The sequence below is a fragment of the Biomphalaria glabrata genome, chromosome 3 (genome assembly GCF_947242115.1).
Source record: "Biomphalaria glabrata chromosome 3, xgBioGlab47.1, whole genome shotgun sequence".
In the NCBI taxonomy this organism is placed as follows: domain Eukaryota; kingdom Metazoa; phylum Mollusca; class Gastropoda; family Planorbidae; genus Biomphalaria; species Biomphalaria glabrata.
In genome coordinates this window covers 36,612,466-36,626,649 of record NC_074713.1, presented here as the reverse complement: position 1 = coordinate 36,626,649, position 14,184 = coordinate 36,612,466, and the positions used below count along the sequence as shown (strand labels likewise).

Sequence of the window (14,184 nt, the reverse complement as noted above, 5' to 3'; positions counted from 1 at the left end):
GGCCTCTTTGACCTTAAATATAATAACAAATATAGGTTAGAGGAACAAATATAAGTAATCATCCTTATTCTCCTTTAACTAAAGAAGATTTTGATACGTCATTTTCTTTTCTATGTCAAACCATTGTAAAATAATGCGCTGTCGAAGTCAAACTTTCAAATTTGGGCCTATAGGTGTCCGAATAGCATAAACTACTCTATATATATTATATATATCCAGTAATCAGTAAGCCACACACAGTATTAGATCTAGCTAGAATCAATATAGATTCTAGATCTATACATTACATTTAAATTTATGATTTAGAGTCTAGACTCTGATCATCTAATTTTCTAATCAATCTTTAATAGATCTATAATAATCTAGTCACCTAGATAGATCTAGATCTAGAATCTAGTAGAACTAGAGCTATTGATGATAGTCTAATATAGTTAAATTGCGAATAAAAATTAATTTCAAAGATACGAAAGAAAGAAAAAAAAAAGTACAGCTTAAGTTTCGCACTTTTTATAACCTTTTCATGACATTGTTATTGTATCAATGAAAGATTAACCTCTGACTACAATCCAGATCTAGACTCTAGAATCTAGATCTAGATTAGATAGACCTATATCTATATTAGTATATAGATATAGATCGAGATATAGATATCTAGATCTATCTAAATCTACAGTAACTAAGTCTAATCTACTTTATACATAATACTTATACAGCACGCTCCGCTAGTTTCATATTAAATATCAAAATAAAGATTTAATGACCACAAAAACAGCAAGTGTCCGAATTCATGTAATGTCCGGATTAAATAAACTACTCTAGAACTTCGGTTAACTTTTAGATCTATAAATAAATTCAAATTAGATCTAGATCTATATAATATAAGATCTAGATTAGATCTATTGTTTCTTATTTTAATTTAGAATAGATCTAGATTCATTCCCTCTCTAGAGATTCTATAATGTGATGCCCATTGTATGTCTAAATCAGGGGTCTCAAACTCATATCAGCATGTGGGCCACAGTGGAAAGTAACAATCAGTCAGCGGGCCACACCACGAAAAGAGAATGTTTTTTCATTAAATTTTACAAACACTACTGTCACTGCAGTTAAATGCTAAAATAATTTTTTTATATAATTATTAATTACATTTATTGTAGTTTATACATGCACAGGCAGTATAGTTTACTAAAATAAGTTGACGTTGCCTCTGTCACTAATAAAAAAAAAAGCAGAAACTGTAGTTTCCCCCCCCCCCCCCCCCCCCCCAAAATAAAAATAAAAAATATATAATTACTAGGCCTACTGCAGATGGCTCGTCACTCATGTTTCTGTCCACTCAGCTGAGAGCATTTAGCAGAGACCAGACCATCGACGTTAGGCCTGAAGTCGCGTGTAGTGGCAAGCCGCATGGTTGCTCTCAGATGCTCATCAGTCAATCTTGATCGTAATGCTGTTTTGTTGATCTTCATTCTGGAGAAAAACTGTTCGCAAACGTACGTACCCCCCAAACATCGCAAGAATTCTATCAGCTGCGCAAAATAAGTTTGGAAAGTTCTCTCTGGGATGAAACTGGTAGAAATCTGGAACATCAGCCTATTTTTGCTTCAGAACAGTGTCACACTGCAGGTCCAGTAGTTCAATCTGGACTTCCACTGGAACGTTTTTCACGTCAACGGAGTGGCAACAAGGAAAAACTGTGGTTCGAGAGCAGTGAGTTGCTGAAAGCGGTGTTCAAAATCTTCAAGTAGTCTGAAGAGGATGTCTACGTAGTCATTTAGGCGCTGTGGTTCAACCGCTATGCTCCGTAGAAAAGAGAAATGAGCCAGGTTTCCATCTGCCAGCTGAGTGGCCCACAAAGTCAGCTTGCATCTGAATGAATCAAACATCACGGTAATCAGCTGCTATGTGGCCTGTAGTTGTGAATTGATTGCATTGAGATGTTGCGTGATGTCAGTAAGAAAAGCAAGATCCGACAAAAACATTAGGTCACTGAGCTGAGTTATGTCTCTGTCTTTCATTGCCATGAACAATGCTATTTCCCGTCTCAGTTCAAAAAATCTCTGCAGCACTTTTCCACGACTCAACCATCTGACTTCCGTATGATAAAGCAACTCTCCGTATTCCGTTTCTAAATCAGCTAGAAATGACACAAACTTTCTGTGGTTGAGACCCTGTGCACGTATGAAGTTCACCATCTTCACGACAACATCAATCACGTTCTTCGTTTGTAGACTTTTGCCACAGAGTGCTTCTCGGTGCAGAATGCAGTGTATGGCTGCAAAAGGTCCCGCCAAGCTGAGCTGATACTGTTTCTCTACCATTAATCCAACAACACCAACCTTCTCTGAACACATTGCTGGTGCACCATCCGTAGCCACTTCAACAAGTTTTTCCCACGTAGACCACACACCTGTCAATACAAGCTTCCAGTTCTTGAAACACGTCGCGTCCAGTCGTCGTTCCTTTCATGGCTAGTAAGTCCAATAGCTCTTCAACAATATTCAAATTTTCGTCGACCCCACGAATGAATACGGCACAGTATGCGGTGTCTGTTACGCCAGTAGACTCGTCCAGTGCAACGGAATATGCTACAAAGTCTTTTGCAGCGGCAATCAGTTGCTGTTGAACATTTGTCACTGACTCAGTGATCCTGCTTGCAACTGTTTTCGCAGACAAACGTATGCCTTCGAAGAGTTTCTATTTCTCGGGGCAGATAATTTCACACGCCTGTAACATACACTCTTTTACAAACTGGCCTTCAGTGAATGGTCGTGATGCCTTTGCTATCATCTCGCTAACAAGAAAGCTTGCTTTCACGGAATCTTGACACATGTACCCCATCTCTCCCCATCTCCCTTTCTTTCTCCTGTTTCGCTAGCCGCGCTGCCAAACGGTCGGAGCAGTGATATAATGGTGGCCAGATTCTAGCCGCTATTGGCCAGCGGTAAGAATCAGGCCATCGTTCACCCAGCTGAAAGCCTAAGCGGTAGGTGGGCGATAGTGACACCTCATTTACTGATTTGTGCAGTTGTAAATCATTTCACGGCTTATATGTGGTCATTGTAAATTTTATCTAATTTTTTTTTTAATTCGCGGACGTGGCCGCGGGCCACACAAAATAGTTTCGCCCGCGGGCCACGTGTTTGAGACCCCTGGTCTAAATATTAAAAATGTTTTAAAAGAAATTGTTAAATTAAAAATTTTAATAAAATTGTATTATTTAATTTATTAAGAATTAAAAATTGATCTAGATTCTTGAGTTTTTTTCTAGACTTGCTTTTTTTTTTTTAAACTAGATCTAATTTATTAAATATATTTAGAAACTAGAATAATCTAGATATCTATGATCCTATTTGACTAAATTTTAAAAATTGTTGGTTCCTGATTGTTTCTAAGTAGAGTTGACTCCCAATGTCTTTCTCATGTCTGCTTCAAGGCAGCAGAGGTTTGAATTTAGAGTTTTTCTTCTCCTACTTGGGTAGCCAGCTGATTAAGATAGCTTGGATTTTTTATGGCTATGTCATATAGACATTTCAAAAAGTAAAGTTCCCCTTTCAGACCTTGTGGTCTATAGGGCAGTCGATGTAAAGGTCATCTGTGTCTGTGGCCTACGGTTAACAATGGTGTCATGTGACCAGCACAACGACCAACCGCCTTTACTTTCCCCAACTAATGTCAGGTACCCTTTAGAGCTGGGTGGACTCAGAGGCGCTCAAAGATCTTGAAATTTAAAAATCCCAGGATTCGAACCAGGGACCCTGGTTTGCAAGCCAAACGCTTTACCGCACAGCCACAGTGCTTCCATATAGACATTAAAATTAGTGTTTTTGTCTCCATTTTGTTTTGGTTTATTCACCATTTGAATTATTTATTATCTTAGTTCTGTTTTATAAGCTAGTAACTGAGAACAAAATTTTATTTTTATTGATAAAAATATTTTTTTCAGATCTTTTGTTCTGCTTACCACCTCATTAAAAATGACAATGGTCCATCATTGGTGATGAAATAAAAACATGGCAATGAGGCATAGCAAAGTTCAGAAACAAGTGTTAAGTTTATATAAGCAATTCTTAAAAGTAACAAAAGACAAACCTAGCTTCCAAGATTATGTCAGACAAGAGTTTCGTCAGAATGCTGAACTTTCAAAAAGTGATGTGATCAAAATTGATTACTTGCTCCGCCGTGGATGGAGACAATTGGAAGTGTTGAAATCATCTGCTGTAAAAAGTGCAGGTGTATTTGTGAAAGACATTCCATCTGATCAACTGACTGTGTCGGATGACAAGAAACCAAATTCTTCATAGTTTTGAGAAATTTAAAACAAACTATAGAAAGTAATTTAACTAATTTTCCCTTCTAATGAAATAGTCTGAAAATGGGCATTATAAGATTTTATCAAAAATTGTTTATTTCTACTTCCAAGTTTAATGGAACATTTTCTGTCCTTAAACATTTTCATTTTCATCATGTAAGCTGGTATTCGTCATCGTGTGCACTCATTTCACATATTCCTAAAACATCTTTGTTGCAAGGCAAGACCTTTCATGACTCTTGTGTGAAATCAGTCATCTGTAAACCCAAGAAGAGGTTACTATGTACTGTGAAGCCTCAGGGTGTAAGTGAAGCTGCACATATAGATGTTACACTGCCAAAAGATTCAATCAGTATTGGCAACACTTTGAAAGAAACGTCATCATCAAAAGACAAAGACTTTCAAAAGGAGCTGTATAACAAAATTGTAGATTCTTTTCCTGAAGGCATTCAGATGGCTTTTGCTTATGGTTCAGGGGTGATAAAGCAGCAGAACAGTGCAGACATTAGCAAAAATATGTTAGATTTCATCTTTGTAGTAGACAAGCCAATGAAATGGCATCGCTTGAATTTAGAGAGACACCCCAACCATTATTCATTTCTTCGCAGACTAGGACCTCAGACAATAACCAGAATTCAGGAGAGGTAATTACAATAAATTATTAGTCTATGATAGATAGAAACTTCTTTGATATTTAAAAAAAAATGTTTTCAATAAGAATTTACTTGTTAATAATAAAAAAAATTACTAAATTTATCTATACATAAGAAATTATATTATAATATTAATAATGATTGAAATAAGAGTGTAACTTTATTTATAAAACATTTTTTTTTACTTGATCATTTAATTTCAGATATGGAGCTGGTGTTTATTTCAACACACTAGTTCCCATGCATGGTCGACTAATTAAATATGGTGTAATAAGCACAGCCCGTCTTATAACAGATCTTTTAGACTGGGAGTCTCTGTATGTCAGCGGCAGACTTCACAAACCTGTCACTTTGATTGTTGTACCAACCAATGAACAACTGCTAACAGCCATGAAAGTATAGCAAATATTTTGTTCTTTTTTTAAACAGGTTTTTTTTAAAAAAAGGGAACAAATGGGGAAAAAAAATTCTAACTTTAAATCAGAATGATTGTTTGAAAGTTGTGCATCTTGTTAGGTTAAAAGGCCCAAGTAAAAATAATATAAAAAGTAATTTTTTTTAGAGATTGTATTAATACTCTATCATGATCAAAACAAGTTGTAATATTTTGAAAATAGATGCATTCTTTTCACTACAGTTGAACAAAAAATGTAACCAATTTGGATACCTTCTATGCTAAGTAAAAATAACACCTAGTACTTCGTTTAAAATTAGAGAAAATGTGAAATGAAATATGAATCATGCAAAGATTAAGAAAGAGGACATTTTATTTTTAGGTTAATTTGAATAGTGCTGTCCATGCTGCCTTACTCATGTTGCCAGATATGTTTACTGAGGAGCAGCTATACTTAACCATTGCCAGTTTGTCTTATGCTGGGGATTTCAGAATGGGTATAGCAGAAGATAAAAACAAGGTAACTAACTTTTAATTAAGATTTTCTAAGATATTCATGAGATGTTAGTGACTTTATATAGATTTATCAAGTTGTCATCAATTGAAGGCGAGTTGCTGTAATCTAAAACCCTATGCCTTATCCTAAAGCCTAATTTGTGGCAAGCATGGTCGAGAGGCTAAGTTCAAGTTTTGAACTTAGCTTGGCTACCTATGAAAGAGGCTTGGGGATCGACACTCAACTCGTGCAGAGTTGTGTTTACTGAGCGCCTAAAGGTAGCACGGAAAACCTTCTCCCAGATACCCCCTTCCCCCACTGGTCCACAAATGAGATTGGACCATGGTGTTCTGAGCATGCTATAAGCATGAAAGTAGCAATATATAAAAGTTATTATTATTATTATTAATATTTTTAAAAACCTATAGCTGACAAAACTTTACACGGCTAATTGGCAACAAGAAAGGAGCTTGACTCTACAAGTGGTAGATATGATAACTGATGTCAACTCAGAATGGAAAATTTCCTGGGGGTGGGGGGAAAAAGTAATTAAGCTGGACTCACAATTTCTTTCTAAGAGTTTGGTGTAAATGTTGATGAACCTCACTTTCCTTAAGGACCATTGAATATTGCAAGTTTCTTTCTTAAAATATTTAAGAAGTAATTGTCAGTGACATTATAGTAAACAATTAGTTTAAACCAAAACACTAAAGTAGGGGCTATTTCTTTCTTCTAGATAAACAACATTGTTAAGCCTAGCATTTCACTGTTTCGTAAAATGTATGGCCCATTATTGATGGAAGAGGAGCATGTCACCTGGTGGCAGGCAGAAGGTCAGCTAGAGCAAGCCTTGACCTTCCATTCCCGGCATCATCATTTAAAATGTTTGCCTGGTCAAGTTTTGTATGGTCTATTGATACACAAATTTCAGGTGAGGATAGAAAGTATGGGAACAGAAGATAGTAGTGCATCCTATTTGGACAGTGAATTTAAGCAATTTTGTGTTTTCACAATAGGTTGTTAAGGCAATGTACTGTAAATATTGAACCAATAAGTTTTTCTGCTTACTAAATGTGTTAAAATGGAAGATACTTAGTTGCTTTATAAAGGTGAAATCATTTTTCAGTGCACTCAGATAGAACAAAACTAGTAGCTGCTTTTTGTCTTACAGAAACAGATAATAATTTTTTTTTTTAATTTAACCAAACACATGTAATACAGCATAGGTTTGTTGTCCAAAAAGGATAAACCATTTAGATAATCAGTAGACCTTACCTTTTTGAGACTATGCGTGATTATTGTCATGGGTTAACTTCTGTTGATTGATACCAGGACCACCACCACTATTGGTACATGCAAAGTCTGGACCATGTATGAGACTGGGTAAACAATGCAAGTAGCAGCTGAGATGAAAAGGTTCAACCTCACTATCTTAGGAATCATCAAGTTAAGAGGGTCTGGTTCTGGAAAAAAGACTGACTTCAAATGAGCTACTTTTATTGTCAAAAAGAGCCGGAGGCTATATACACTCAGGGAGTAGCTCTGATGCTGTTGAAGTGGTGCTCAAAGAGCACATATGGGATGGTAAGCGCATGGAACACCAGAGATACTGCCAGCTGCAAGAGATCTGCCTAAAGAAGAAACCTGCAGTGCAAAAAGCATTTGAAGATTGGCAAATCTGCAGGACCTGACAGCATCCTAGTTGAAGCGCTAAGGACAGACATTGATACCAGTGTGAAGTGCCATCAGAGAGGAAGGAGAGTTACCTTAGTTCTTGCTCCAACTATCGAGAGATAACGCTGCTGTCCATTCCAGGAAGAGAAGTGTTTAGCTCCATTCTGCTGAACCAAATGAAAGATGTTGTAGATCCGCATCTCTGTGACTAACAAGCCAGCTTTCGAAAGGAGAGATCATGCACCATTTTGGAACAGTTCATGGGATGGAACTCCCCTCTCTATGTCAATTTTAAGCACCACCACCAAGATCAGGCTCTTAAACACCATTGTTAAGCCAATACTGCTTTATGTAGCAGAGACCTGGTGAACCACCATCACCACCATGAAAAAATCCAGGTGTTCATCAATACCTGCCTGAGGAAGATTCTTATGATCCGCCAGCCAGACAGGATCTCGAATGAGGAACTACTGCCAAGAACAAATCAGCATCCCATTGAAGTAAATATCCTTCAGAGACACTGGAGATGGATTGGTCACATCCTTCGCAACCCTTATCCAACAAAATAAGGTAAGCCCTCACCTGGAAACCCTAAGGAAAAAGGAAGAGGGACAGCCCAGGAATATATGGCACTGCAGGTGCCAAACAGATGGGTAAGTCATGGGGACAGTTCGAGAGGCACCCAGAACCGAGATGCCTGGAGGAAGCTGGTTGGTAGCCTATTGTTAGTTTTTCAATTTTTAGTGAATGACCTAGTTCTCTTCTTGTTTGTTGGGGTGCAACTGTGGGTGATTATAGCCACATATGATTTTTACTGACTTTATATCAAGCCACTCTGTCTATCTGGTAAAAATCTTGAGCACGTTATTTCTCGGATCATTTTGTTAATGAAAATACATGAATCAATCAAATAATTAACCAATTAGTTAATCAATTAGAGGTATTGTACATGGGAAATGTACTAAATCAGCAATCATATGATTTCACATTTTGACTTTCTTCTTATCTCAAAGTTTTTCTGGGGGCTTTTGGTCCCTTTTGTCATATCAGAGTTGTCATTAAACTTTTTAAATTACAAAATGTTTTAAAACAACTAAGTGATTCTTAACAAACTATTCTCCTGTAGATCGGAGTGTTTCCAGATTTAGAGGATATTATCAAAAGACATGCATATGACTCTGAGTGTGGTAAACATGTAGCCAACAGCATCAAACAAATTGTGAAAAAGTCCAGTGTCATGCAGACAATGAAAGGCATCTTGACTGCTGGCTTTACTAAATCTCTGAGATATGCTGCTAACAAAGTTATGAAGAAAATAAAAAGTATTTAACTGTAGCTGTTGTGTATGAATTCCTTGTACTGGTTGTAGTTCTAAACTGTTACATTTATCCATTGTCAATGAGAACTGAAAGTGTTATGTCTTTCTAGGGTAACTTTTAGTTTAGAAAAGAGCCTAAGTAGGTCTACTATAAGCACTAGTCAGAAGGGTGGTTGAGAAAAAAAACTTTGAAAAATTTCAGATCACACTTGTAGATCCAAGAACTGAAAGTGTTAAGGTTATCTTACTCTGGAATAAATGCAACATAACACAACTACACCAAGCTGCATTAAACTTTCAACAAACATTCTTATCAGAAAAAGACATTAACCAACCAGTTGATGACCTCTGGAATTTCATTAAAAACTATCTTAAAAACATTATAGAAAATCATATACCAACTAAATACACATCAAACAAAATAAATAAATGCTGGTTTAATAATAGATTAAAGAAGCTTTGTAAACAGAAGGAAAACCTATATAGAAAATTTAAAGAAACTAAGACAGAAAGAGTTTATAAAAAGTATATAAAAATTAAACACCTAACCCAAAAAGTAAGCAGACAGCTGCAGAGTGAATACATAAACAAAATATATATAATATAATATATATAAACATAATATCTAAAGATAACAACAAAAACCTATGGTCATACATTAAGTCTAAGAAAATGGAAACAACAGGCAGAGCACCATTAAAAGGAGAAGATAACTTAACACATAATGATAATGAAACTAAAGCTAACATACTAAATAAATACTTTGCATCAGCATTCTCAGCCACAGGAGACAAAGACATATTACTTAATTTGAACCAAGTAGACAACATAGGAGATATAGTACAAGTACAAGAAAAGGGAATCCAAGAACTATGAGTCAACATCAAACCGAATAAAGCTTCTGAACCTAATGGTATTCCAGCTAGATTACTCAAAGAACTAAGCAATGAGCTAGCTCCAGTGTTGAAAATACTTTTTCAGGCATCTCTTAACCAGGGCAGAGGAGAAAAATCTGACCCAGGAAACTACAGACCAGTATCACTTACCAGCATCACATGTAAAATCCTAGAACACATAATATGTAGCAACATCATAAACCACTTAGACAAACATAATTTCCTTACTCCATACCAACATGGCTTTAGGAAATATAGATCATGTGAAACACAACTAATAGGACTAACTGATGATTTTTCAAAAGGTTTAGATGATAGTGAGCAAATAGATGCTATCTTACTAGATTTTTCCTAGGCTTTTGATAAAGTTCACCACCATAGTTTGCTTAAAAAATTAAAATACTTTGGCATTGATGGTCCATTGCATCAGTGGATTAAAGATTTTCTGATAGAGAGAGAACAAACTGTAATAATAAATGGCTCTAAATCAGCACCAATAACAGTAACAGTAAACTCAGGTGTACCTCAAGGAACAGTCCACTACTATTTTTAATTTACATATATGATTTACCAAATTGCATTAGTTCAGGATCAAAAGTCAGATTATTTGCAGATGATTACATAATATATAGAACAATAAAAATAACACAAGATACAGAAATTTTACAAAGAGAATTAGATGAATTACAGAAATGAGACTCTAATTGGAGCATGTCTTTTCACCCAGAAAAATGGCAGATATTAAGAGTAACAAAAAAACTAAAACAAATTAATTCCACTTATCTTATTCATGGTAAACCAGTAACAAAGACTAAAAACACAAAATACCTAGGTGTTATAATAAATGAAAAACTGTCATGGAATCCCCATATTGATGAAACTATCAAAAAATCAATCAAAGCATTAGGGTTTACTAAAAGAAATTTCTATAAATCAAATAAGAACATAAAACTAAAATGTTATTTAACCTTGGTTAGGCCAATAATAGAATATGCATTCTCTGTTTGGGACCCCCCCCCCCCCAATTCAAGAAAACATTAAGAAACTGGAACAGACACAAAATAGAGCAGTGAGATTCATAACAAACGAATATTCACATTTGACTCGAGTATTAACTTTAGTAAAATCACTACATTTAGAAAGCCTTCAGGATAGAAGACTTAAAAGTAAAGTAGCAATCATACATAAAACACTGAACCATAATCTTCAAATACAAAAACAAAATTTAATAAAATACTCTGAAAGACACAAAGATAAAGGCACATTCATCGTTCCATATTCTAGGAAAATTTTTACAAATGCTCCTTCTTCCCTAGTGCTATTAGAGCATGGAATGGGTTGCCTGAGCTAGCCAGGAAAACCAGTGACTTGGTAGAATTTAGGTCATTGGTTAGAATGCATGACTAAATGTATGACACTTAGGACGTAATCAACTTCTTTTTTGAAGTAACGTCTGTATTATATAAGATAAGATAAGATAGTCAAGGAAAACTCAAATGTCAATTGTTTAATATCAGATATTTATAACCATTTGTTTATTTCACCTTTATTCCTTTTTAACTGAATACACATTTGTTTCTATTGGTATAAGTGCTTGTGTTGCTACATTAGGTTAGTAAGTAGGTCAGAGTAGGGTCTTTGCATGCTGCATTCTTGTTTAAACTTTTCTATCTTATCTTATCTTATATAATACAGACGTTACTTCAAAAAAGAAGATGATTACGTTTTACGCGTCATGCATTTAGTCATGCATATTAACCAATGACTTAAATTCTGCCAAGTTACTGTTTTCCTGGCTAGCTCAGGTATAAATAATGGTTATTAATCTTGGAGATTGAAAGCTGTAGATTTCCAGTGGCACTAATGAAACTCAGCTCAGTTAATTGTTTTTATTGTAGGTGAAGCCAAAGTAAATAAATTTCGTTTTGATTATCGTCCTAAAACAATTCCAGCAATAAATTTTTTTTGTAGCTTGCAAACTCTTACCATGGTGGACATGGAGTTCAAAAATAGTCTTCAATGATTTTCCTAGATATTTGACAGTTTATCTATATTTTTAGGAAAACAATTTCCAGCTAACTGGTAGATGTTATAATTTTTCAAAATATTATTTTAAAATTAAATTTGGCTATTTTGAACATGATTTTAACAGGTATACCCCGCACTTAAGTTAAATGCCTATTTGTAAAGTAAAAAGTTTAATACAAAAATAGACTTTCATTAACATTTTGTGCACTGTCTTATGTAGAAATTAGCTGGACACAGGTGAGGTTGTATGTCAATGTGTTATGCATCAGGAGGCTCATTGACTCCAACTTCAGCCTGCTTTTCTTTTTGGGTGTGCTCCCATATCCTTTGATCATCTAAAATCATCTGCAAGGCAGCAGGTGTTTGTTTTCAGAGTTTTCTCTCCGAGATGAACTTCTATCCCTAGCTAACTAGCTTCATCTATCCGGGTTTAGAGTTAGAGCGCCCTATACTCGCTTTTTGCAATCATTTCCCTGGATTTCTGAGATGATTTTAGCAAATATTCTAACCACTGGAATACTCCACCTCATCCTTCATGACTGCAAACCAGTTGGTCCACGGCTGTTTATTTAGTATTCACAGCTGACCCTCATATCTAGAGTCCTTCTATCCGTCACCTGGAGATGCACTTGGTAGAAGGTGGTTGGTACTAGTGAAATCTGCTCATGTGGAGTGTCACCAGAGAATGCTGAAAATGTCCTTCAAAACAACATTATTTATCAAGAGGCCCAAACAAGGCACTGGCCCCAAAACACCCCTATAGAAAGAAACCACTGCACAGTTCATCTCATATATTGGTCTAGTCATTTAAATGCGCCATCATAATAATGAGATGAGGAAGAAGAAGAAGCTGGACATAGAGGAACTTGATTGTACAAAACTCACTGTAAAAACAACTTGCAATAGTGAAGCATTGCAAGGAACTAAATAGCTTCATAAAAGAGGAATTGATTTAAAAACTAATTCAAAATAAAAAAAAAACTTTTTTTTTTAAATATTGCTAAGATTGAATACAATTGCATCAAAACTGTACTCAAACTAAGAGCTACTCTCCTGGTCTTGCAACTTTCATGCATCTGCTACCTTGCATGCTGACAAGTTCTATTCACGCTTTGAGGGAGTGTATTGTTCAATAGCTGCCAAATCTCTCATTGTTGCAAGGCTCATCTCCCCTTTGCATAGCATATTTTCCATATAAAACAAAATAAATTTATTATGGCTACCGGTACTTGATTAAAAACTAATTGGTTACTTTTTTAAGTGATTAAGTTTTTATTGACAATTTGTGATTGTGCAGTTTCAGCTTGACTGGAGAATGGTAAGTGGGAGAAATAGCCAGTACAACATTTGCAGACAAAGTGAGTTGATATATAGAAAAAAGAAGTACAAGTAAAGTACTCTTTTCAGACTTTGAGATTGTAGGGCCGATGATGTAAAGATCATCTGTTTCTGTGGCCAACAGTTAACAAGGGTGTCATGTAGCGAGCACAACGACCAACCACCTTTACTTTTCCCCAACTAAGGTCAGGTACCCATTAGAGCTGTGTAAACTCAGAGGAACCCTAAAGATCCTGAAATTAAAAATCTCAGTCTTCATCAGGATTCAATCCTGGGATCACCCAGTTCAGAAGCCAGAGTTGATATAAGCTCAGTGAAAAGAAAATTATGTTACTTGTATTTTTAATCTTTTTTTCAATTTTTTCTAATTTTCTTTTCTAATCTATTGAGACGTTAGTTCTGTCTACAATTTATGTAATGTCTGTAAGTGTCACTTCTTTATAACAATTTAAAAATTCTCAAAATGAGGTAGACTGCAACTGACTTGATAGTAACAAGAAATTAAAAGTTCTAGTGTTACAGAAATTTGAACAAATTTTAAATTTATTGACATTTTATTCAGTACTAAGAAGCAAAGATGACACTTGGGTAGAAGCACATTAAAATACCAAGACTAGAAAGTCCTAAATGCAAACAAAAATACTTGTTACTTCACACATAGAAAATTGTATGTGAAACTTTTAAAATGTAGCCATAAAAAAAAAATCTTAAAAACTTTAACAAAAATATTTTGAAAGCCCATCCAAAGTCTGATGAAGTGATTTATTTCTTTTGTTTGTATAGGATTGCTAAGTTGTAGATGTTAATGCATCTAATATTAAATCATTTATATACTTATATAACTTATGATTATTATACACATCAAAGATGATTAAATAAAGTCTATCAAAACTATTTGCACCAAAAAAAACAAAACAAGAAAAGAAAAACTCTATACAATTGTGTTCACCCATACATTCTAATTCATTGAGAAGGAATTTATTTATATACAAAGTTCAATTAACTATATATCTATAGAATAACATTGTATTATACACTAAATTTGGGTTGCTATGACAGCAAAAGATCTACATCT

The 14,184-nt window shown here is 35.1% G+C and overlaps 2 protein-coding genes across 2 annotated transcripts in view; one reads left to right on the top strand and one right to left on the bottom strand.

Annotated features, from left to right (window-relative positions):
• LOC106056978 (putative ATP-dependent RNA helicase DHX57) overlaps positions 1-459 on the bottom strand; it is a 34,561-nt gene extending 34,102 nt beyond the window's left edge. Inside the window, exon 1 of the mRNA XM_056024845.1 lies at positions 371-459. The gene's annotated coding sequence lies outside the window, so the exon portion shown is untranslated. The remainder of the gene's footprint in view (positions 1-370) is intronic.
• Positions 460-4,232: 3,773 nt separating this feature from the next.
• LOC106056977 (phosphatidate cytidylyltransferase, mitochondrial-like) lies at positions 4,233-8,864 on the top strand. Its single transcript, XM_013213956.2, has 5 exons — positions 4,233-4,956; positions 5,169-5,361; positions 5,742-5,879; positions 6,592-6,786; positions 8,656-8,864. The coding sequence occupies exons 1-5, from the start codon at positions 4,376-4,378 to the stop codon at positions 8,857-8,859; spliced, it is 1,311 nt and encodes a 436-aa protein (XP_013069410.2). The 5' UTR covers positions 4,233-4,375; the 3' UTR covers positions 8,860-8,864.
• Positions 8,865-14,184: the final 5,320 nt, after the last annotated feature.